The 27,450-nt window shown below is 43.3% G+C and overlaps 1 protein-coding gene across 1 annotated transcript in view; it reads right to left on the minus strand.

The window, feature by feature from the left end:
* LOC124621781 (SKI family transcriptional corepressor 1-like) overlaps positions 1 to 27,450 on the minus strand; it is a 112,104-nt gene that overhangs the window by 39,403 nt on the left and 45,251 nt on the right. The window contains exon 2 of the mRNA XM_047147253.1: positions 9,737 to 9,992. Coding sequence (XP_047003209.1) covers positions 9,737 to 9,992 — 256 coding nt within the window. The remainder of the gene's footprint in view (positions 1 to 9,736; positions 9,993 to 27,450) is intronic.

Genomic DNA, 27,450 nt, shown 5'->3' on the forward strand with positions numbered 1-27,450 from the left:
GAAGACAGTGCTGCCAACGCAGAGTTAATAAACGCAGCATCCCGAAATGGCTTCACAAAAGAAGACGAAGTAAATATTCCAGACTTCGAACCAAGATAGCTACCAACATGAGTAACGCAGAAGCAGATAATCTCAGAGAAGTGAAGCAATTTAAATCACTCAATAAAAGCAAGTCTTCTGATCTAGACTGCATACCAATTGGGTTCCTTTCGGAGCTTGCTGATGCAATAGCTCCATACTTAACAATCATATACAACCGTCCGCTCGACGAAAGATCCATACTCAAGGACTTTAAAAGTTGCACAGGTCACATGAATATTCAAAGAAGGTAGTACGTGTAATCCACTAGATTACAGGCCCGTATCATTAACGTCGACATGCAGCAGGATATTGGAAAATATACCGTGTTCTATCATTATGAATTACCTCGAAGAAAACGGTCTACTGACACTCAGTCAACACGGATTTAGAAAACATCGTTCTTGTGAAACACAACTAGCTCTTTACTCATGCAAAGTGTTGAGTGCTATTGACAAGGGAAGTCAAATTGATTCTATAGTTCTAGATTTCCAGAAGCCTTTTGTCTATGTACCAGAAAAGCTGCTAGTAGTGAAATTGCGTACTTGTGGAATATCGTTTCAATTATGTGACTGTATTCGTGATTTTCTGTCAGACAGGTCACAGTTCATAGTAACTGACGGAAAGTCACAGAGTAAAACAGAAGTGATTTCTGGTGTTCCCCGGGGTAGTGTCGCTGGCCCTTCGCTGTTCCTTATCTGTGTAAACGATATCTGAGACAATCTGAGCAGCCGTCTTGGGTTGTTTGCACATGACACTGTCGTTTATCGATCAGTAAAGTCATCAGAAGATCAAAATAAATTGCAAAACGATTTAGAAAAGATGTATGTATGGTGCAAAAACTGGCAGTTGACACTAAATAACGAAAAGTGTGAGGTCATCCACATGAGTGCTAAAAGAAATCTTCTAAGCTTCGGGTACATGATAAATCAGTCAAATATAAAGGCCGTAAATTGAACTAAATACCTAGGAACTACAATTACAAACAACTTAAACTGGAAGGAACACGTAGAAAATGTTGTGGGGAAGGATAACCAAAGACTGCGTTTTATTGGCAGAACACTTAGGAAATGTAACAGACCTACTAAGGAGACTGGCTACACTATGCTTGTCCGTCCTCTTTTAGAATACTTTTGCGCGGTGTGGGATCCTTACGAGATAGGACTGACGGAGCACATCGAAAAAGTTCAAATAAGGGCAGCACGTTTTGTAATATCGCGAAATATGGGATAGAGTGCCAATGAAATGAGAGAGGTTTTCTGATGAACGTCACTAAAACAAAGGCGTTTTTCGGTGCGGCGGTATCTTCTCATGAAATTCCAGTCACCAGCTTTCTCCTCCGAATTCGAAAATATTTTGTTAAACGCCGACCAACATAGCGAGAAACGATCACCAGGATAAAACAAGGGAGATCATAGATCTTATAGAAAGATATATGCGTTCGTTCATTCCGCGAGCTCTACGAGATTAGATAATTGTCAAGGTGGTTCGATGAACCCTCTTCCAGGCACTTAAATGTGATTTGCATACATGTAGATGTAGATGAAGGAATATCACAGGGCCTATAACACTGCCTTGGAGAACGCTAGAAATCGCTTCTGTTTTACTCGATGAGTTTAGTTTAGTTTAATTTTAGTTATGTCATGCTCCGTAGATCATTTTTCCGATTATTTTATGGATTTGATGTGGAACAAGTCAGATTATGAGTAGTGCTAACATTAATATTACTGAAGTTTTTAGTTCTACACATGAAACTACATTTATAGGTACAATTTTTTTTTTACCATTTCTGAAACAGAAACTCGTCCATAGAGTAGAAGGAGTTGTCCAAAATAAATTATTTGAAGCTAGATTTAAAACTTGATCTGCTACCTGCCAGACACTTTATGTTGTTGGGCAAATGATCAAAGCTTTTAGTTGCTGAATAATGTGCTCCTTTTAGAGCAACTGACAGCTTCAATAATGGATAGGAAAGGTCATTTTTCCCTCTAGTGTTGTACGTATGAACATCACTGTTCTTCACGAATTGAGGTGGATTATTTGTAACGAATTTCATTAGCTAATATATGTACTCTGATGGTGCAGTTAAAACACCTAAGTCCTTAAAAGGACGTCCTTGGGTGAACACCACTACTTATTCTCACTGCTCTGTTTTGTGCAATCAATACTTTATATCTAAGTGGTGGGTTACCCCAGAAAGGTATTCCGTAAGACATTACTGAGTGGAAATATGCAAAGTACGCTAGGAGGCTGATCTGTTTATTACCAAGACTAGCGACTATACGAAGAGCGAAAGAAGCTGAACTTAGTTGTTTAAGAAGCTCAGTAATATGCTTCTTCCAGTTCAATTTGTCATCAATGTGAACAGCAAAAAATTTGGAGAAATCTATCCTGTTAACTGAGCCCTGTTCATATGCTACATCAATTATCGGTATGACTCTCTTCGGTGTACAGAACTGGATACAGTGAGTTTTTTCAAAATTAAGGGAGAGTCCATTTTCTAAAACACTCGTGTCATCTGCGAAAAGTACTAGTTCCGCTTGCTGAACGTTAAGTGGGAGGTCATTCACATGAATAAGGAACAGCAGAGGACCTAAAATTTAACCCTGTGGGACTCCCTTTGTGATAACACCCCATTTACTTGAATTTACCACCCTCCCAACATCATTTGTGCTATTCAGCACAACTTTGTGCTTTTTGTTCATTAAGTACGATTCAAAGCAGCTGTGTGTATAGCCTTCAATTCCATAAAACATGAATTTTTCTAAGAGTGTGACATGATCGACACAGTCAAATACCTTGGAAAGATCACAAAAAATACCAACTGACGATAATTTGTTATTTAGGGCTTGTACTATTTGATGGGTAATGTGTAGATAGCATTCTGAGTCGAGTAACCCTTCCGAAATCCGAACTGTGACATGCTGAGAAAATTAGTTTCACTTTAATGTGAGATTACTCTTGAATACATAACTTTTTCGAATATTTTAGAAAATGAAGTCAGCAATGAGATTGGTCTATAATTATTTTAGTTGCTCTTGTCAACTTTCTTATGAAGAGGTTTGACAATTGCGCATTTCAATGTGTCTGGAAAAATTCTCTTTGCCAGTGAAGCATTTCATATATCGCTAAGGACTCCACTTATTACATTAGAACAACACTTCAAAATTCTGTTAGAGACTCCATCAACTTCACATGAGCTCTTGGTTTTCAGTATATTTCTAATTCCCTTAATTTCAGTGGGGGATAATGGTGCTATTTCTAAAGGCCTAAAGTCCTGGGGAATGACATTTTCAACATATTTTTTTGCTCTTTCCACTGAACCCTTTAACCGTATTTTTGCGGCTACTTTCAGAAAGTGATTGTTAAAAATACTTGCAACTTGTGAATTATCACTCACAACATCATCATTTCGCTTTATTGCTATGGTACGCTGTGCACTGTCAGGCTGCCCCGTCTCCCGTTTGACAGCATTCCGTCCATATAGTTTTAATCTTACTATCCGCATTATTAATTTCTGTCAGAACACGTAAGCTTCTCGACTTCTTAGTGACTTTCCTTAAAATATCACAGTATCTTTTGTAGTAAGCAAGCAACGTCAGATCCTGACCTATTCTTGCCTGTCCAGATACACTCCTGGAAATTGAAATAAGAACACCGTGAATTCATTGTCCCAGGAAGTGGAAACTTTATTGACACATTCCTGGAGTCAGATACATCACATGATCACACTGACAGAACCACAGGCACATAGACACAGGCAACAGAGCATGCACAATGTCGGCACTAGTACAGTGTATATCCACCTTTCGCAGCAATGCAGGCTGCTATTCTCCCATGGAGACGATCGTAGAGACGCTGGATGTAGTCCTGTGGAACGGCTTGCCATGCCATTTCCACCTGGCGCCTCAGTTGGACCAGCGTTCGTGCTGGACGTGCAGACCGCGTGAGACGACGCTTCATCCAGTCCCAAACATGCTCAATGGGGGACAGATCCGGAGATCTTGCTGGCCAGGGTAGTTGACTTACACCTTCTAGAGCACGTTGGGTGGCACGGGATACATGCGGACGTGCATTGTCCTGTTGGAACAGCAAGTTCCCTTGCCGGTCTAGGAATGGTAGAACGATGGGTTCGATGACGGTTTGGATGTACCGTGCACTATTCAGTGTCCCCTCGACGATCACCAGTGGTGTACGGCCAGTGTAGGAGATCGCTCCCCACACCATGATGCCGGGTGTTGGCCCTGTGTGCCTCGGTCGTATGCAGTCCTGATTGTGGCGCTCACCTGCACGGCGCCAAACACGCATACGACCATCATTGGCACCAAGGCAGAAGCGACTCTCATCGCTGAAGACGACACGTCTCCATTCGTCCCTCCATTCACGCCTGTCGCGACACCACTGGAGGCGGGCTGCACGATGTTGGGGCGTGAGCGGAAGACGGCCTAACGGTGTGCGGGACCGTAGCCCAGCTTCATGGAGACGGTTGCGAATGGTCCTCGCCGATACCCCAGGAGCATCAGTGTCCCTAATTTGCTGGGAAGTGGCGGTGCGGTCCCCTACGGCACTGCGTAGGATCATACGGTCTTGGCGTGCATCCGTGCGTCGCTGCGGTCCGGTCCCAGGTCGACGGGCACGTGCACCTTCCGCCGACCACTGGCGACAACATCGATGTACTGTGGAGACCTCACGCCCCACGTGTTGAGCAATTCGGCGGTACGTCCACCCGGACTCCCGCATGCCCACTATACGCCCTCGCTCAAAGTCCGTCAACTGCACGTACGGTTCACGTCCACGCTGTCGCGGCATGCTACCAGTGTTAAAGACTGCGATGGAGCTCCGTGTACCACGGCAAACTGGCTGACACTGACGGCGGCTGTGCACAAATGCTGCGCAGCTAGCGCCATTCGACGGCCAACACCGCGGTTCCTGGTGTGTCCGCTGTGCCGTGCGTGTGATCATTGCTTGTACAGCCCTCTCGCAGTGTCCGGAGCAAGTATGGTGGGTCTGACACACCGGTGTCAATGTGTTCTTTTTTCCATTTCCAGGAGTGTATTTTCCTCTTCCTCTTACACGATATCTTAATTCCCTTAGTAATTCATGGCTTACTTGACTTTGCAATGGCTTTCTGAGATAACGTTTCAGGTAAGCAACTCTCAAATACTGAGATAAATTTAGCGTGGAATAAATTCAATTTGGCATCAGCATCATTTTCTGTGTATACTTCATCCCATTCTACCTCTTCTACGCTGCACTTATAGCTCAGTATCCTGTTCGCATCAATAAGCCTCGCTGCCTTGTATGAACATGTCTGAAGCCTGTAAGGTGCTATATGTGTTATTTCCATTAACTGTGCATCATGATCAGATAGCCCATTAAAACTGGGTACACATTAATTTTTTCTACCTGAGCACTGTCTAGTTACCGATAAGTGACCTACTATCTTGCTGCACACGAGTTGGAAAATTTACAACAGATACTAGATTGAAACAACCAAACAAGGATTCTAGCTCATTTTTTTAATCCGTATCTTTTAAGAAATCTGCATTACAATCACCACAAACAACTAACTGCTTCTTTTTGTCTGACAGGTAGTTCAATAATGCCTCAAGATTTTTCATGAATAGCTGAAAGTTACCTTGAGGGGATTTGTAGATTGTTACAATTACTATAGAAGTATATTGCAGCAGCAACTCACAAGCACATGCTTCAAGGATCTGATTTACACAAAGACTATTTATTTCAATGTTTTTGACTTTCTTTCCAGTTTTTATATAAGTAGCAAGTCCTCCTTTTTCCATGTTCACTCTACATGAATAAGACGCTTATCTGTAATCCCTTAAATTTAACTTCTCCATCCCTGCGGTTACATGATGTTCAGAGAGACACAAAACATCTATACCTTAGAATTTAATCCATTTTCTAGGCATACAAGAAGCTCCAAAAAATGGTTCAAATGGCTCTGAGCACTATGGGACTTACCATCTGAGGTCATCAGTCCCCTAGAACTTAGAACTACTTAAACCTAACCAACCCAAGGACATCACACACATCCATGCCCGAGGCAGGATTCGAACCTGCGACCGTAGCAGTCCCGCGGTTCCGGACTGCAGCGCCTAGAACCGCACGGCCACCGCGCCCGTCCCAAGAAGCTCATCTAACTTATTTTTCAGTCCTCTAATGCTCTGATGAAACACACAAATTCTATTTCTTTGGATACTGCTACAGACATTATGGCACTGTTCTGTTTTAATCTCTTTCATTACTCACTGTCTGTAACCTGATTCTAACCTAAAAAATGTGCCCTTCTGACTTCAGTAATCACAGGTGTACAGGGTGGTCCATTGAACGTGACCGGGCCAAATATCTTACGAAATAAGCGTCAAACGGAAAAACTACAAAGAACAAAACTTGTATAGCTTGAAGGGGAAAACCGGATGGCGCTATGGATGGCCTGCTAGATGGCGCTGCCATTGGTCAAACGGATATCAACTGCGTTTTTAAAAATAGGAACCCCCATTTTTATTACATATTCGTGTAGTATGTAAAGAAACATTAATGTTTTAGTTGGACCACTTTTTTCACTTTGTGATAGATGGCAATGTAATAGTCACAAACATATGGCTCACAATTTTAGACGAACAGTTGGTAACAGGTAGGTTTTCTAAATTTAAATACAGAACGTAGGTACGTTTAAACATTTTATTTCGGTTGTTCCAGTTGTAAGTAGGCTGTTTAGGTTTTTTTATTGGTAACGCCACCTCTGTATGAAAATCACTGGCTGTGCTGTGTGCAGTCTGTGGCTGCTTTGCATTGTTGTAATACTCGCCATTGTAGTGTTAGGCAGCTGGCTGTGAACAGCGCGTAGCATTGCGCAGTTGCAGGTGAGCCGCCAGCAGTGGTGGATGTGGGGAGAGAGATGGCGGAGTTTTGAAATTTGTCATGAACTGCTATATTTATATATGATGATATCAAGGTAAATACATTGTTTGTTCTCTATTAATATCTTTCATTTGCTAACTATCCCTATCAGTAGTTAGTGCCTTCAGTAGTTTGAATCTTTTATTTAGCTGGCAGTAGTGGCGCTCGCTGTATTGCAGTAACTTGAGTAGCGAAGATTTTTGTGGGGTAAGTGATTTGTGAAAGGTATAGTTTAATGTTAGTCAGGGCCCATTCTTTTGTACGGATTATTGAAAGTCAGATTGCGTTGCGCTAACAAAATATTGTGTGTCAGTTTAAGCACAGTCTTGTATAATTTTCCAAAGGGGACGTTTCACAGTGTGATACATGTACCTTTGTGAACTTATCATTTGTGAGAACGCATGCTGTTACAGCGTGAATACCTGTAAATACCACATTAATGCAATAAATGCTCAAAATGATGTCCGTCAACATCAATGCATTTAGCAATACGTGTAACGACATTCCTCTCAACAAGGAGTAGTTCGTCTTCCCTAATGTTCGCACATGCATTGAGAATTCGTTGACGCATGTTGTCGGGCGTTGTCGGTGGCTCACAATATCAAATATCCTTCATCTTTCCCCACAGAAAGATATCCGGGGACGTCAGACCCGGTGAACGTGCGGGCCATGGTATGGTGCTTCGATAACCAATCCACCTTTCATGAAATATGCTATTCAATACCGCTTCAACCGCATGCGAGCTATGTATCGGACATCCATCATGTTGGAATTACTTCGCCATTCTGTCATGCAGTGAAACATCTTGTACTAACCGGTAGAACATTACGTAGGAAATCTGTATACATTGCACCATTTAGATTGCCATCGATAAAATCGGGGCCAATTATCCTTCCTCCCATAATGCTGCACCATACATTAACACGTCAAGGTCGCTGATGTTCCACTTGTCGCAGCCATCGTGGGTTTCCCGTTGCCCAGTTGTGCATATTATGCCGGTTTACGTTACCGCTGTTGGTGAGTGACGCTTCGTCGCTAAATAGAACGCGTGTAAAAAATGTGTCATCGTCCCGTAATTTCTCTTGTGCCACACGCAAATTTTCGTAAACTTAGCTTCATAAATGCTTTCAAAATGATATAATTCCTAAAACATTTTTCTGTCATACCACAGATTGCACGTATCAGTGAATAGCACGTCTCTCCATTTTTCGATCTCAAATACACGCTGTGGCGTAGTTTCGCTAGAAGTGGACGTGAGGGACCGTGTAAATAAATCACCCCATCCGTATTATGACATCAAAGTTAGCGCCAGCAGGAGGGCAGCCCAACGAATAGACCTCCAATGAGGAGTGTTGTGTCTATAATGGACAGTTGGCTCTGAGCACTATGGGACTTAACAGCTGAGGTCATCAGTCACCTAGAACTTAGAACTACTTAAACCTAACTAACCTAAGGACATCACACACATCCCTGCCCGAGGCAGGATTAGAACCTGCGACCGTAGCAGCAGCGCAGTTCCGGACTGAAGCGCCTAGAACCGCTCGGTCACAGTGGCCGGCACACTCCTTCAGGAACTGAATTTCTAAAAACACTGAAACACGTATTTTTTTATTTCCCTACCGAGAAGCCACACACAAATTTTCGTAAACTTAGCTTTAAAAATGCTTTCAAAATGATATATTTCGTAAAACATTTCATCCCCTATTGCATCTCCTTAGCTGTTGGATTTTCAAAACTGATGAAAATCCTATTTTTTTGATATCTGACTAAGAAACCGTATATCAATTTTCGTAGACCTATCATCCAAATTGCCCTAATAGCGACGTATTATTAAAAAGCCTTTCACCCATATTTCACACTCCTCCCCCAGTGGTGGAATTTTAAGAAATCTCTGCTTAAACGATGCCTACAATATAAGACCAACACAGTCGGCAAATTTCAGTTTTCTATGCTTAGCGGCTTGGCTTGGGCGATGATGAATCAGTGCATCAGCACGTCATTTCCTGTCATACCATAGATTGCACATACCAGTGAATAGCACATCTCTCCATGTTTCAAATGGTTCAAATGGCTCTGAGCACTATGACATCTGAGGTCATCAGTCCCCTAGACTTAGAACTACTTAAACCTAACCAACCTAAGGGCATCACACACATCCATGCCCGAGGCACGATTCGAACCTGCGACCGTAGCGGTCGCGCGGTTGCAGACTGAAGCGCCTAGAACCGCTCGGCCACACCGACCGGCCTATCATGGACAGTTCGTGGCAATGAATTGTACCCATGTATTCTTTGTTGCATCACATGCGATGCTCATATCCAGCATCTGTAATGTGAATTAAGATCTGGGGAGATCTGTCGATATGTGTGTGTTTCTTGTATATCTTGTAGTTACGACGCAGTCGTGTTCCGAAACTGCGGTTGTTCTCACGAACAGCCCTTTACCGTAGGAGGAGACTTCGAAAGAGTACCACTATCCTCACCCACCGTACGCGAAGCGAATGTAACGTTCTGCCGAGCTCTCACCGATCTGACAAGCGAGACTGCGAAGAAAATCCATTTCCGCTGCTCGGTTTCCTCACAGAGCGCGCTCTAGTTGCCGTACGAGAATTAATTCGACGTCGAGTACACCTGTCGCCGCTGCAGGCGCCGCGGGCAGAGGATCGCAAAGGAGTGACGAGGCAAACAACTGCGTAGGGACGACGCGCCGGTGACGTTGATTACTGTTTATTGCGTACTCGGGCTTTTCGTTGGCGGCGCGCCGGCACAAGCAGGTAATCAGATATTTGCATAAACAGAATAGACAATCCGCCGGCGGCGTCCTGCAGGCGTGGGTGGGCCACAGTGACGGCGGCGGCGCCGCGACGCTGCGAGACGCCAGCGCGTCGCCAATTACGGCATGTTGCGCAGCCCGCCGGCTTGTTCGCCGGCGCCGCGCCATCTGGGACCCCGGCAGCCGTAGCCTGCAGATATCGACAAGCCGTGTTTGAATAACTGAAAGCCGGAATTAAAAAGTCAATGCCAGAGACCGCCACGGCGTGCAGGCCGGAATGGAGGGGAAAAAAAAGAGCCAGGGGAAAAAAAAAAGGAAAGAGCGAGTCCTTCCTGCGAAAACGGAACGCCGATGGAAAAGCGTTATTAATTTTTCTTAATATATCTCAGCCGCAGCAGCGGCTCCTGGGAGCCAGAGAGGCCCGCCGCCGAGCGTATTTTTACAGGCGAGATTGCTTCCTCGCGAACTTATTCAAATTTTAGTTGAAGTGTTAATCAGGCAGTCGCCAAATCGGAAAATATTGTAGTAGCAGTTCTGATTGGAAAATGCGGCCGGGAATAATTTCTGGCGGTGAACTGGATAGGCAACTCATTTCTGCTCTCGTTCGGGGAATTAACGGCTAGAGAGGGGACGAGGGTGCGGAGTTACGAAGAAATACATCAATGTAGTAGTATTGCCGCCATTTTGCTAAACAGTGACGCAGTGCTAAATAAATAAGTGTCGACCACACCAGAGGGCAGGTCATTAGTCACTCACAGTTGACTTTGGAAGCTACGTTACACTGCTCGAGCGTTTGGGATCCCTATCAGGTCGGATTGAGGGAGGACATAGAAGCAATTCAGAGGCGGGCTGCTAGATTTGTTACTGGTAGGTTTGATCATCACGCGAGTGTTACGGAAATGCTTCAGGAGCTCGGGTTGGGGTCTCTGGAGGAAAGGAGGTTTTCTTTTCGTGAATCGCTACTTAGGAAATTTAGAGAACCAGCATTTGAGGCTGACTGCAGTACAATTTTACTGCCGCCAACTTATATTTCGTGGAAAGACCACAGAGATATTAGGGCTCGTACAGAGGCATATAGGCAGTCATTTTTCCCTCGTTCTGTTTGGGATTGGAACAGGGAGAGAAGATGCTAGTTGTGGTACGAGCTACCCTCGCCACGCACCGTATGGTGGATTGCGGAATATGTATGTAGATGTAGACATATGCGTCGCTTACGAGTTTGATCTGCGTTGCATTTGTTTTGGCTTTTTATTTTTCGAAAGGAACTGTTTTGCACGGTTGTAGTTACTATGCAAGACAAATGAACGTGAAGGCAATATTATAGAAAGGGAAGAGGACGTGCACGAAGTGATATGGGAGATACGATACTGCGAGGAGATTTTAGAGTTCTGAAAGGTCTATGTCGAAACCAGGCCCTTGGAGTAGGCGACATTCCGTCAGAACTACTGGTAGCTTTGTGAGAACCAGACATGATAAAAATACTCGATCTGGTGTGCAAAATGCTTTAATATTTTAAGAAGAAAGTGAAGATTTCCAAAGAAAGCAGGTACTGGGACGTGTGAATATTAGCGAACTATCATTTTAATAAGTCACGGTTTCAAAATACTGACTCGAGTTATTTACAGAAGAATGGAAAAACTCGTAGAGGCCGACCTGGGGGAATATCAGTTTGTTTTCTGAAGAAATGCAGGAACGCGCCAGGCAATACTGACCACACAACATCTCTTAAAAGATAGGTTTAGGAAAGGCAAATCTATGTTTACATCATATGTATGAACCGTATTCGCAGTTGTGCACAACCATCAGCTGTACAATGGAATGACGATAGTGAAAATTTGTGACGGAACGGGCGTCGAACCTGGATTTCCCGCTTATCTTGAGCGGGAAATCCGAGCTAATGACCCGTCATGTCATTATGCAGCTGATGGTTGTCCGTATTCGCAGCTGAGAATACATTTCTGAGAATACATTTCATGTCTTTCATGGCGGCTGTGATTTCCGGACTGTATGTTCCTTCGGACATGCATGCTTGACCGTAGGAATATTGCATCGTACCTACGAACAACACTGGCACTGTAATGTCGTATTTAAAGCCTTTGTGGACTTAGAGAAAGCTTTTGTCAAAGCTGACTGGTATAATCTCTTTGTAATTCCGAAGGTAGCATGGGCAAAATACAGATATCGGAAGGCTGTTTAGAACCTGTAGAGAAACCAGGTGGCATTACAAGAGTCAGGGGCCTCGAAAGGAGCGCAGTGATTGAGATAGGAGTGAGAAAGAGTTGTAGCCTATCCCTGACGTTATTCGTCGGTACAATGAGCACGCGTTAAAGGAAACCAAGCAAATGCCTGCCCTCGCTAAGGACTTCGAGGTTTGGCGACGACATTGTGATTCTGCCAAAGACAAGAAAGGACATGGAAGTGCAGTTGACTAGAATGAACATCATGTTGAGAGGAGGACGTAAGATGAACATCGGCAAAACAAGCGTAATGTACAGTATTTCCAGATCCTTACTTGAAGACGAAAACTGTAAGTAGAGAGTTTGCCAGAAGACGGAATGTCTATTGAGGTATTAAGAGAAGGCGACAGCAGCAGGCGATGTGATGGAGGAATCAACCTAGATGGAGAGACAACATCGATGTTGATGCTGAAGAGATGCTACTAGCCACAAGTGGGTGGACATGAACCATCATTGATCGGAAAACCTGGAGAAGTGTAGAGCAAGTGCATGAACAATTAGCTTCAATTCTGCCAGTACCTCGTCCCCTACCTTCCAAACTTCACATAAGCTATTGTGCAAACCAAGCACAACTAGCGCTTCTGGAAGAAAGTATATTGCGAAGACATGGCTTAGCCACAGCCTGGGGAATATTTGCAGAATGAGATTTTCACTCTGCAGCGGAGTGTGCGCTGATATGAAACTTCCTGGCAGATTAAAACTGTGTGCCGGACCGAGACTCGAGCTCAGGACCTCTGCCTTTCGAGAGCAAGTGCTCTACCCACTGAGCTACCCAAGTACTACTCACGATCCGTAGCCACAGTTTCAATTCTGCCAGTACCTGGTCTTCTACCTTCCAAACTTCACAGGAACTCTTCTTCAGAACTGAAGCTGTGAGGGCGGGTAGTGAGTCGTGCTTGGTTAGCTCAGTCGGTAACGCACTTGCCCGCGAAAGGCAAAGGTCCCGAGTTCGAGTCTTGGTCCGGCGCACAGTTTTAATGTGCCAGGAAGTTTAATATCAGCGCACACTCCGCTGCAGAGTGAAAATCTCATTATGATCAATTAGGTCAAAGCGACCGATAAGTAAGTAAATAACTAAAAATATTTGGGCAAAGCCTCGTAAGTGTGCTTGCCACGTAACAGGCTCTAGTGATGTACACTGCTATGTCACACGGTTGTACAAAATACTGTAGTTATCAACATGTCTAGAGATACTCTAATGCTGTTACATACCGTGGTATAGTAAGAGATACCAAGTAGTAAACTATGGCTTACGTGATTATGACATTCGTTTGTGAAATCGACGATAAAATTTACGATAATTATGAGAAGAGAATTATGAATTTTACACACTTATGTCTTACAGGTACCTCTCTATCTAACCATAAATATTAACAACACCGTTAGAATCAACCTATTCGCTGATGAAACTTGTTAACAATCAATATGAACCTGAAAGTAACATAAATATTCAAAAATGTAATAAAACGAATAATGTACACTATCGCTAATGATTAGTTTTACCGCAGAAGGAGTAAGAAAACGGAATTTTAAACGTCCTTGACAATTTACCTACGGCAGTAAAATGTCCAACAGACAGAAGAAATGACGATTAAAGATATTTCCCTTTAACAATTCGTATATCACGTAAGAGTTATTGAATAGAACTAAAAAGTCCGTTTGCAAGAACGACAATACGGAGTTTATTCTGAGCATCGTCTATGGTAGAAAATAGTTAACCGAGAAAATATTGAATATCTTTAACGTGAACAATGAGTTGCAATACACTTCTTAACCGTTTAAAAGAAAAGGCAAGAAACTCATCTTACTTCTAGATCCTTTTCAATTTCTTTCAGTGAGTGAATTTTGAAAACAAATGGTTTACAAAAATTAATTTTAATGTTATTAAAAAATATTTTTCGTCACTTCCTTTAAAAACCTAAATGTGGATATGATGCTTCAGTAAATAAGAATAGTAAAAACATTTTCTGCTCAGTCAGATAAAAAACAAAACTGGTATGAATTTAAGAATTTATATATATATATATATATATATATATATATATATATATATATATATATATATATATATATATATATAAATGAAATGAATAGGAACTGTGAATTGTTTGATTGTGCAATTCACTTTCGGTGTAGTCAAGTTTTCTTGCGGTGTTTTGTTCAAACCAGAGGCTTAAACAGGCTTAAAAGTACGTGCCAGATATCATTCATGTACGCTGCGCACTCTTATCCCAAATCACACCGTAATTGGAGCAGTAACCACATATAACTTTCAATGGAGAAATAACACAGCCAACCGACTGAAAACAACTCTCATACATTTACTCAGGTTTCGACACCTCTAAGGATTTTTTCATCAGAATGAAATTTAAAAGCACTGTAAATAATACATAGAAAAATAAATTTGACAGAAACATTAACTAAGATGAAAAATGTCATAACATAGAATGATTACTTACCTGAAGTTACAGTGTGACAAGGCAATAGTCAAACTTTAGAGCAGACATGCTCAAATCAAAATTAAAAATTAAGAATGTTCCAGCCTTTGGTGCGTACGTCTTGCAAGGAACATCAGACTGAGAGGCCCAGTGGCTTACATTGCTGCAACGAAAGCAAGACGCAAGTTGCGACGCCTTTCGGGCGCGGACAGTGACATGTACTCATTTGAGTCATGATAACAGAAACAATTGAATGAAACGTCATTTAACTGTCAGAATGAAAATTCAAAGGATCAGAGCTTTTGAAAATACAAAGTAGTCAAGTAAATGAAGTACAAAAAGAGTCATCTGTTAGGCTTTACTGAAATGCCGATTACGTAAAATAAAGAGTATTGTAGAATATTTACACCAATCAACTGCACATTCAAAAAACATCTACACGAAGGGAAATTATGAGATTTGAAGAAACAGATGTTTCAGAACTAGAGGCAGGAAAACATAGTAAAAAATAAAATTAAAAATTCGCAAGTAGTCGGTTAAAGTCATCGAAAAAATTTTCGCTACATAGTTGCAACTGTTCGTTGAGGATGAGGCCATCGTTCTTAGAAATAGTTTGAAAATCTTCAGCTCTTAGAGTACGTCGAGCCTGCAACCCTTTTTCTCCCTATGTAAAATGGAAATTCTCTCAACGTTTTTCGGTTTGTGATCGGAAATTAACAGATGACCAGCAAAAGTCGTATCCTGTACGATCGTGCCACTTTTCCCCAACAAACGTTCCTTATGCCTGACATCAAAAGACCTTCCAGTTTGTCCTGTACACAGGACACATTTCACAAGTGATTTTATAAACTCCTGAACTGTGTATACGAACAATCGTGGAACTGAGATTGTGAATAAGATTTTTTTTCCAAGTTATTGTTAGTAGAAAAGGTAACTTTGCAACCATATTTTTTTAACTAGGAGACGACAAAATTTATGAGAAATAGAGACTAAAAATGATATCGAGAGAACTTCTCTACACGCGTTACTGTCAGAAAGAGCACTGATGCTTTAGGTAATGACTTTGGCGTCAGTTTTAATTTTGGAGGTATTTTCAACTGACGAGGGATCATGACCGTCATAAACTGAAATAGTTTTTATTAAATTCATCTCATCATTAAGCTTGTGTAGTGACAAAGGTACAGAAACTGCAGGATGAATGACTGAGTGAAAAAAAAACGATTTTTTAGAGGAATGAGGATGCACTGAACCAACGGGCACAATACGATTTTTCGAAAAGCCACTAATACAGAATAGATGTGTGTCTCGTTTTCGTAGCAGCAATGTAACCCACTGGACTTTTCACTGTGATGTTGTTCCTTGCAAGGTGCATGTACGAAAGGCTGAAACCCTTTTAATTTTAATTTCTGATATGAACTTTCACTATTGCCTTCTCGCAGTGTAACTTTACTTAAGATACCTATCCTTGTTATGACATTTTTCAAATTCGATAATGTTTCTGTCGAATTTATTTTTCTATGTATTATTTTATAGAGCTTTTAAATTTTTATTCTGAAGAAGACATCCTTAGAGGTGTCGAAACCTACGCAAATGTGTGAAACAATTATTTGCAACCGGTACGTTGTGTTTTTTCTCCATTGAAATTTACATACGCTTGCTGAAAGGCAGTTATGTCCAGAACTGTCCTCAGATAATGTTAATTATGTGGTATTTGCTACAAATAAAAACGTGAAAATGTTGAACATGTAATCATATGGAAAGGATCTATGATTGTTTGGGATAATTTCGTTTAGGAAACTTGGAACGCTTGTGTGTATAGGTTATAAATTTCTACTCGACTGTATTTAAAGAGTATGGCATTAGTGCTGAGAGATCGATATCTCCTGACAGAATCGATTTGTCAGGAGCCTTGGATGGTGTTAGATTGGTGACCTGTAACTGGTCTTGGGTGACTGTTTTGGTCTTTTACGAATATAGATTGAATAATAAATTAAGTCTGAAATGAAACTATTGGTGTCTGTGTTAATTCGCGCTTCGTGGCATTTATCTTACGGTTACCACAATATTCGATACTGAAACGAAAGGAATCCACTGGTTACGTTGAAATCTGCGATATATAAACATGGCTGAGTATAGAAGAAAACTATTTCGCTCAAGGTAGCATTCTCTCGAAATATGTATTTATTTGAAAACAAAAACGTAAGCTATAAACTCAATATTAAAATGCTTACCAACTTTATCAACTTTGGACGAAATTTAGTCGGACGTACACCAGTCAAAACGAGTACTGTACTGCAACGGTATTCCATTTTCTACATCTGAACCAGATTATTTAAAAAATCGTAAAAAAGCTTCCCCATCGATTAGACACACACTGGAGAACACGTAACATCATTACAGAGCTAACTTTTTTGTTTTCAACACTGTCTCCCTGACAAGCAGAAAAATCTTCTCCTTGCCCGTGCATTCAACTGATACATTTGTTCCGATGTCAGTTACACATGACGTTATGATGAATTCTTCCTCTCAACTCAGAGACAATTTTAATTTTTCCTTATCACGTGATTACTGCACCAAAAATTTTCAGATAAGAAGTTACTTCTGCTTTGAGGATTTTAGTTCACGTCGGAGTCAACCCACTTTTCAGTAGTAGTTGCGTACAAAACAGGAACCGCTTTGTTGGCGGACCGCAGGCGGTTCTTCGCTATCTTCATTCGACACGTTGTCGACTCTCACGTTAGAATTTGTATCTGCTGGAGGTCTCTGATGTGAGCTTGCACTTTGTGGTGTTGTATGTGTATTTATCTAGGTCAGTATGTAATAAATGCAGGAGGCGGGTTGAAACACGTAAAATATAGTCTACACCACTCGTATGGAAAGAAGGGAAATGCCGATTCTATCGTTCAACAAACTCATCACCATCAATAGAGTTAAACGCCATCACTGGGCAAAACTAAGTGGATGAATTTTAAATCGGAAGACTATCACTCCCTATTTGTCGATCAGAGACCCGTTCTAATTTCTCCTCTATTTTCCTTTCAAACGCTTGCAATAAAAAGTATTTGTACCATTAGCATACGAACGAGTTAATACGGGATCAGAGGATGTGACATATATTTGAATACCGAAGAGATTTTATAGGGTATTTTTCCTTTCAAACGCTTGCAATAAAAAGTATTTGTACAATTAGGATACGAACGAGTTAATATGGGATGAAAGGATGTGATATACATTTGAATACCGAAGAGATTTTATAGGGTATTTTTCCTTTCAAACGCTTGCAATAAAAAGTATTTGTACAATTAGGATACGAACGAGTTAATACGGGATGAAAGGATGTGATATACATTTGAATACCGAAGAGATTTTATAGGGTATTTTTCCCTTCAAACGCTTGCAATAAAAAGTATTTTTACCATTATGATACGAACGAGTTAATACAGGATGAGAGGATGTGATATAGATTTGAATACCGAAGTGATTTTATAGGGTATTTTTCCCTTCAATGGCTTGCAAAAAAAAAAGTATTTGTACCATTAGGATTCGAACGAGTTAATACGGGATGAGAGGATGTGACGTATATTGGAATACCGAAGAGATTTTATAGGGTATTTCAACCGTAATAGTTCTAGCGAAATGCCTCAGTCAAAGTTTATTTAAAAAAAATATATTTCACACATAGAGCGCTGCCGGGAACGTGAAAAGCAAAGCCTCGTAGTTGCAACATGTATAGACACAAAACGAACAAAATATTCGAATGGGTGGTACAGGAAAAACAAACATTTACTTGACACACGATTTGTTGCCCGAATTACGAGGAATTGCTGACTGCATTTCCTCTTTCCTCTCCGGAGTTAACAGAACTCCTTCCTAAAAAGTAGCTTTATTGCTGCCTGTATGATGCACAGAACTATGATTGACTAGCGACAAACGTTATTAGTGAAGCATGAGGAACTGCTATAGAATGACGTCTATCACTACCGTATATCCCGAATCTGAGAAGCGTTCCTTCGGATGTTTCAGCGGCGTTTCGTGAAGAAAAATAGAGAGACTAAGACAGTGAAGCGATCAGAAAAAAAGTTGAGGATATGCTATATGCTCATAGCAAATGAAATAGATAGAGAATATATAAACGTTGCACTAGACATAACAGAATTGCGCAGTGCCTTAACAACAGACTATCTCATTCAAGTACGTCGGAACAGGATAATCGCAAAAATCAACAAGGATCTAGCCATGAACAGTAATTGAACCAAACTGAAGGAACTCTCTTACCTCTTTAAGAAAATTTACAGATCTAAGTCCCTTTCTCTCAATCTTGAACTCCGACACTATAGTACCGTAGTGACATCTTCAGTAATGCATGCCTCAGAACGCCTAAGATGATCAGGAAGGGCAGTTCAATAACCAGAATGAATGTGAAAAAAATAACTGGTTCTGTCAAAGTAGGTTATTTGCACAAATCCAGACGCAACAACGAACTCTACCAACATCTACAGCACCTTAAACCAACAACGAGGAAGGGGGATCTATTTTCCTACACGCATGTTAATCAGGATGGACAGCTGCAGTCTGACATAAAGAATCTTCAACATTGTCCTTGGAGGGAAAGCAGCTAACTAGTTAGGAAAGGCCTTGAGCCTTCAGAAATTGACCACAGCGTCATTCACAACGCTTATCAGAATATCAGATTCACTCCACTCACTAACGGCAGTAACAGCGCATCCGGGAACTGGAATGAGACGAACTATTGAATGGACAAAAATGTATAGCTCCAGGGTGAGAACTGGGCTTGCCAGATTCAGACTTCCATTATAGTCCTGAACGGAATGTAATAATGTGTGTCTAAAAGTGTGATCTTTAAGTCTGAACCGAACAAATAGAGAGTTCAGTTTCCTGTGTCAGTATGTTACACTGCTGGCCACTAAAATTGCTACACCTGCTACGCCTGCGATGGTGTACTCAACGACGAACCTGAGTGCACGAATGGCAGAACGTCATTTTTTCGGACGAATCCAGGTTCTGTTTACATCATCATGATGGTCGCATCCCTGTTTGGCGACATCGCGGTGAACATTGGAAGCGTGTATTCGTCATCGCCATACTGGCGTATCACCCGGCGTAATGGTATGGGGTGCCATGGGTTACTCGTCTCGTTTACCTCTTGTTCCCACTGGCGGAACTTTGAACATTCCCGATGTGTTACGACCCGTGGCTCTACCCTTCATTCGATACCTGCGAAACCCTACATTTCAGCAGGATAATGCACGACCGCATGTTACATGTCCTGTACGGGCCTTTCTGGATACAGAAAATGTTCGACTGCTGCCCTGGCCAGCACATTCTCCAGATCTCTCACCAATTGAAAAAGGCTGGTCTATGGTGGCCGAGCAACTGGTTTGTCACAATAAGCCAGTCACTACTCTTGATGAACTGTGGTATCGTGTTGAAACTGCATGGGCTATACCTGTACACGCCATCCAAGCTCTGTTTGACTCAGTGTCTAGGCGCATCAAGGCCGTTATTACTGTCAGAGGTAGTTGTTCTGGGAACTGATTTCTCAGGATCTATGCACCCAAACTGCGTGAAAATGTAACCACATGTCAGTTCTAGAATAATATATTTGTCCAATAAATACCCGTTTATCATCTGCATTTCTTCTTGGTGTAGCAATTTTAATGACCAGTAGTGTATTATTTCAGTTTTTGCAGCGCTTTTCTCCATGTCTGTCTCTCTGTCTGTCGGCCTCTTGGCTCAAATGGCTCTGAGCACTCTGGGACATCTGAGGTCATCAGTCCCCTAGAACTTAGAACTACTTAAACCTAACTAACCTAAGGGCATCACACACATCCATGCTCGAGGCAGGATTCTAACCTGCGACCGTAACGGTCGCGCGGTTCCAGACTGAAGCGCCTATAACCGCTCGGCCACAGCGGCCGGTCTGTTGGCCTCTGCTACGAAGAAGCACTTGCATAAGAAGAGAGACAGAAGAAGTGGAGAAACACACAGAGAAATTCAAAGGAAGAGAGAGAAGAGAGAGAGAGAGAGAGAGAGTAAGAATGGATGAAGCAGTGTACTGGAAAGGAAAATGAGAGGAGGATAGAAGCAGACGACATTGTGTCCTCGTTATCTAGTAACCCTACTTTTTTTGCAGACCTCTAAGAAGTGACTAGAACTTTAAAGAAAGTAATTTTGCCACGTAGAATTTTCTGTGCATGAAAGTTCGCTACAGTTCAGTGGTGTAACCAGGTTGCTGTGACCACCGGCGCCGTTGACAATGACCTGTCGATGCCGGAACCCTTCGCTTTTGGGCACATTCGTATCGAATCCCTCCCCTACTGAAAACACGGCACTGATCCCGTTCGAGACGTAGCTTCTTCCCCAACTGTCAGCGCCTGACAGAGATATTTAACCACCTCCCATCCCAGGATCACAGCCCGCCATCAGCAAATAGCTGGGCAGCAGTATGACGTCCAGCCTGTCCCGGACAGAGTCGTACTTCTGATGCAGCCGCCACTCCCATCTTCGGGCACTGAACCATTGATCATTGACTGACTCCCTGGGCTCCTGGAAGCCGCCAAGTGTTCGGAGACAGACAGTGAAATCCAGCCAGTTCGGTGCTAATGCTCGGTAGCCCGTGGGGTCAGTGTTCACCACTTGGGGCTACCCTCATGGGGGCCAAGCCTATTTTCTCCAGGAAACCCGTCATCGTTGCGCTGCCACATCGTCCTGACACAGCGAGGATCGAGTGTTGTAATGGAGATGTAGCGAAGAGCTGTCCCCCCCTCGAAGAACGCCTGTGTGGGCACACGCTCGGGCGAGTAAACTCGTGTCCGATGGTCATCTCCGCCAACTGGTGCATAGACTGCTATACGTTTGCAACGAAATGACAAGTCACTGGACAGCGATGTGCACATATACAGACCGCGGTACACAAGGTACAAAACGACAGTTGTAATTTGTACTCAGCTGGTTCATGTGAAAGGTTTCAGACTTCATTAGCGTAGCACAATGAGAATTAACAGACTTTGAACGCAGAATGGTAGTTGGGGCTAAACCCATGGCACATTCTATTTCGAAAATCGTTAGGAAATTCAATATTCTGAGATCCACAATGTGAAGAGTGTGCCAAGAATACCAAATTTCGGGCATTGCATCACACCACGGACAATGCAGTGGCCAACGGCTTTCACTTTACAACCGAGGGCAGCTGCGTTTGCGTGAAGTTATCAGTGCTTACGAACAAGCAATAACGAGTAGAATAACCGCAGAAATCATTGTAGGACATACGAGGAACGTATCCGTTAGGATAGCGTGGTGAAACCTGGTTGTAATGGGCTATGGCAGCAGACGACCGACACGAGTGCCTTCGCTAACGGCACGATATCATCTGTACCGCCTCTCCTGAGCTCGTGACCATGTCGTTTACACCCTAAACGACTGGCCAGGTCAAACGTGGCGTGATTTCAGTCATTAAGAGCTGATGGTCGGTTCAAGTGTGGCGCAGAACTCATAAAAACATGGACCCCAACTGTCAACAAGGCATTCTGCAAGCTGGTGGTGGTTCTGTAATGGGATGGGCTGTGTTTGACAGGGGATGGAATGGGTCCTCTGCTCCATTTGGTCTTGTCATTGGCTGTAAATGGCGATGTTCGGTTACTTGGAGACCACTTGCAGCCATTCATGGAATTCATGTTCCCAAACAGCGATGGAATTTTTATGGATGATAATGTTCCATTTCAGAACATTCTGGAAAATTCAAGCGAATGATTTAGCCACTCATAGAACGTTTATGGAGCAAAATCAGGTCAGATCGTGCAAAAAATTCTGCACCGCCAGCATTTTTTCAGTTATAGAGGCAGCAAGGTTCAATATTTCCGCAGGAGCCTTCGAACGCCATATTGAGTCCACTCCGCGTAGAGTTGTTGCACTATTTCGGGGTCCGGCACGATATTAGGAGGTAACCCATCATTTTTGTTACCTCAGTGTATTTGTCACTGCCGATAAACCGTTTCACTATCAAGTTGGCTGTTTACGACGGCTGTACTTCCGAAAACTTCTGGAAGGGAGCCCCTCGCCCACACCTTCGTAAGAACATCAAGTAAGTTAATTTACACTCCTGGAAATGGAAAAAAGAACACATTGACACCGGTGTGTCAGACCCACCATACTTGCACCGGAAAACGTGAGAGGGCTGTACAAGCAATGATCACACGCACGGCACAGCGGACACACCAGGAACCGCGGTGTTGGCCGTCGAATGGCGCTAGCTGCGCAGCATTTGTGCACCGCCGCCGTCAGTGTCAGCCAGTTTGCCGTGGCATACGGAGCTCCATCGCAGTCTTTAACACTGGTAGCATGCCGCGACAGCGTGGACGTGAACCGTATGTGCAGTTGACGGACTTTGAGCGAGGGCGTATAGTGGGCATGCGGGAGGCCGGGTGGACGTACCGCCGAATTGCTCAACACGTGGGGCGTGAGGTCTCCACAGTACATCGATGTTGTCGCCAGTGGTCGGCGGAAGGTGCACATGCCCGTCGACCTAGGACCGGACCGCAGCGACGCACGGATGCACGCCAAGACCGTAGGATCCTACGCATTGCCGTAGGGGACCGCACCGCCACTTCCCAGCATATTAGGGACACTGTTGCTCCTGGGGTGTCGGCGAGGACCATTCGCAACCGTCTCCATGAAGCTGGGCTACGGTCCCGCACACCGTTAGGCCGTCTTCCACTCACGCCCCAACATCGTGCAGCCCGCCTCCAGTGATGTCGCGACAGGCGTGAATGGAGGGACCAATGGAGACGTGTCGTCTTCAGCGATGAGAGTCGCTTCTCCCTTGGTGCCAATGATGGTCGTATGCGTGTTTGGCACCGTGCAGGTGAGCGCCACAATCAGGACTGCATACGACCGAGGCACACAGGGCCAACACCCGGCATCATGGTGTGGGGAGCGATCTCCTACACTGGCCGTACACCACTGGTGATCGTCAAGGGGACACTGAATAGTGCACGGTACATCCAAACCGTCATCGAACCCATCGTTCTACCATTCCTAGACCGGCAAGGGAACTTGCTGTTCCAACAGGACAATGCACGTCCGCATGTATCCCGTGCCACCCAACGTGCTCTAGAAGGTGTAAGTCAACTACCCTGGCCAGCAAGATCTCCGGATCTGTCCCCCATTGAGCATGTTTGGGACTGGATGAAGCGTCGTCTCACGCGGTCTGCACGTCCAGCACGAACGCTGGTCCAACTGAGGCGCCAGGTGGAAATGGCATGGCAAGCCGTTCCACAGGACTACATCCAGCATCTCTACGATCGTCTCCATGGGAGAATAGCAGCCTGCATTGCTGCGAAATGTGGATATACACTGTACTAGTGCCGACATTGTGCATGCTCTGTTGCCTGTGTCTATGTGCCTGTGGTTCTGTCAGTGTGATCATGTGATGTATCTGACCCCAGGAATGTGTCAATAAAGTTTCCCCTTCCTGGGACAATGAATTCACGGTGTTCTTATTTCAATTTCCAGGAGTGTATTTTGAAATAAAACACTTTTTGCATTATTTAGCAGTTAGCTGTTTTCACCCTATTGGTCATTATAGAGCAATATCACACCAAAAACTGTTATGCTAAAAGGGTATTATAATCCGCACATCAGCAATATGTGACAGCGTCCCTAGTAAGTGTTTCACACAACCAAACAAGATACGGCCGCAACTAACACAGTTGCACAATCCAAATGTAAAGCTGAGAAACTGCAACATTTAGGCGGCTTTTACATTTAGTGTACTGGACTCCTTAAAATACATATAGAATTCACATGGTGTGGTCAACGTCTTCAAACTTCACGTGTGGTCGTCACATGTCCTGTCCGCATTTATTATGGTTGTGCTAAACTCTCATTAGGGATACCATCACGAGTTACTTTTTTTATTTTGTCGATTTACGGAATATAACCTCTGAAAGAAGACAAAATTAGTGAAGTAATAAATAATGGAATAGCGTCTTTTTCTTTCAAAATAAAATAGCAGCATATGTGGCCGGAAAGAAGTTCGATTGCATAGGGAGTGGCGGTGTGAATGGAATAACAAGATTTACGAAGCGAAGAAATAGCACATCAGTTACGTTAGAAAACAAAGATCTAAATTACAAGATAGATCTTTACGGTAGGCAGAGACGTGTGAGCGGAAATGACGACGCAATCGGAGCTCGGTGCTACCAACACAAACTGCAGCGTTTAGCTTCCCCAAGCAATTTTTGACACTGTAACTGTTAGGTCACTGGCGTTGGCAGAAATGAAGAAACAGGTAAGCCGACATGAAGTATTCTGGGATATGTGACGAAACCGAACGACGGATCCGTGGGACACCCTTTAGTGTGCCATTTACATGCAGTTAACATTGTTAACAAAGTGGTTGTCGCCATAGATGAACGTTCATCGTTTTCCTTTCAGTTTTTGCTGCAAGGGGGAATGCCATGCTGCTAGTTTCTTGATGTGCAAATAGATAATAATAAATCAATACTCAAATACACAGCTTTAAAATCGGCAGCATATTTGCAATGTGCAGCCGATATTTTTATGGGAAGATTTGTCGATATATTTTTCGTCTACATATCGATAACTTTCGTCTAAAATTGTTGGCCGACTCTGATACCTTTCAAAACATCGATATATCGGATACAAGATATTTTTAAAAATATCAACAGTCCCAGTTACGACTGCCACAACCATAGACAAATGTCGTTAAGAAAGTTCCTAAGTGGATTGGCGATTGGTATCGTCACGTTATGTAGCACAGAGAAAGTTTTTCAGTAACATTTCGATTTCAACTATTTGTACATAAACAGTACAGATCCTTACGCTACACAACAGTAGACTTATATGATGGAATACCACGGTGACACTTCAGGCGTCAGGATGGAGAAACAGACCTCCCGTGGCAAAATGCTTAACCTCAAACAATAGGACGTTTACTTGCAAAGCTTACGCTATTTGTCAAGAGAGGAAGCCCCGGCCTCCAGGGAGAAAGCAGAAGTTGCGCCTAGTTGCCTATGAAGTAATTACTCGACGAAGAGCGGCAAACGCGACGCGAACGGCAGAATGGCGGTGCGGGGGTTACAGTCTGACGCTATGAGGGCAGATTAATGGTCGCACTCGGTCTTCATTAGCCGCTGACGCGACTCCAGTCATAATTGCTTCGCCCACTCGCGGGAAATAACTTGTCACAAACTTCTTTGATTATTAACGCCAGTGGGCTCAAAGTGGAATGTCTCAACTTATGAAGAGAGCGCCGCGGTCCGAAGGGTATTCTTATAAGTGGGTCCCTCAAAGAAGTTGGCAGGCGAAGAGAGAGAGAGAGAGGTCGGAATATGTGGATGTCTGTGTGCGCCGCTGCCGGAACGACTGGTCAGAATTAAAAATAAATTCGAGGGTCCGATCTCTAAGGCCTACTTTCACCCGTGTGACTGTTCTGGAGATGTAAAAGAGTCGACTGGAAACAGCTGTAGAGGGCATACTGAAAAGTAGTGCCTCCGAATATTATATTCTGTTCTCGAAATCGGTTGAGGTGCTACATGTCATTCGCATTACTATGTCGACTTCCCCGTTTCTGTGATGAAAAGTTGCAACCCTCTGTCGCCAGATCGTGTAACATGGCGGTGCGTACTGTAACTTTGTCGTGGCAGAGACAGCGAGCTGTAATCGTGTTTCTAACCGCAGAACAAGGGCCTCTAAATGAAATCCTTGAAAGAATGAAATATGTGTATGGTGGTGCTCTTATCGACATAAATTATGTGCGACGTTAGGCTGTTCATGTTCGTAATGATGGAAACCATGGTGCTAACCTCAACGTGTGACGCAGAGCTCGGAGTGGACGTCTGCGTACGGCAGCCGAAGAGAATCATCGCAGTGGAGTTGATGAATTCATCACAGAAAACCGCCAGTTATAGAAGACGCAGCTCTCAGGTAAGTTCGGAAACTCACGAGAGCGTGTACAGGCCATCGTTGCAGAACTGCGGTACAGAAAACTGTGTGTGCTATGGGCGCCTCGATTGCTCACTTCCTACATGAAACAGTGCAGATTGGACATCTGTCGACAATTTCCTTTGAGTTTTGAACGCGAGCTTGATCGGTTCCTTAACAGCATTGTGAGAGGTGATGAAAGCTGGGTTCGCGATTTTGGCCCCGAGAGTAAGAGACCATTAAAGGAGATCCGCCAGAAAGGATCACTGACGCTAAAACAGTTCAAGACCATGTCACCAGCAAGCAAACACATGCTCAAACTGTTCTAGGATGTTCATGGCGTGGGGCATTTGGAAATGATGCCTAAAGGCAGAACCATAAACTCCGCATGGAACTGTGGAACACTTAGCAAACTTAAACCACGAATTTGAAGAGTCCGTAACATGTGAAGTACAGCGTCCTTCAGCAATGCAATAATCGACCACACACCAGCGTCGCGACGTCTGAAGCACGACGGTTGGGTTCGTGCCACCGATCATCCTTCATACCTTCCCGACTTGGCCCCATTCGATTTTCTTTGGTTTCCAAAACTTAACTAACACATTCGAGGACATGTAGCGGAGCAGGCAGAGGCGAGTTTGAGACTCCATCAACGAAGTCAAACGTTCTACAGTGACTGTATCAACAAACCGGTCTCTCGTTGGGAGAAATGTGTGGACACCAGTGTAAATTAGTTCAGAAATAAATATGGAGTTTTCATATAAAAAATTTGGAACCATTACTTTTCAGCATGCCCTTGTATGGATGGTGAAACATTTGATTATGTTCAGTGCCTCGTTTACACGTGAACTCGTTCCATTCGCCTTGGGTCGGTTTTTAAAAAAAAAGAAAAAAGAAGAAAAGAGATTCAAATGGCTCTGAACACTATCGGGCTTAACTTCTGAGGTCATCAGTCTCCTAGACTTAGAACTACTTAAACCTAATTAACCTAAGGACATCACACACATCCATGCCCGAGGCAAGATTCGAACCTGCGACCG

Source organism: Schistocerca americana, chromosome 1, assembly GCF_021461395.2.
Source record: "Schistocerca americana isolate TAMUIC-IGC-003095 chromosome 1, iqSchAmer2.1, whole genome shotgun sequence".
NCBI lineage: Eukaryota > Metazoa > Arthropoda > Insecta > Orthoptera > Acrididae > Schistocerca > Schistocerca americana.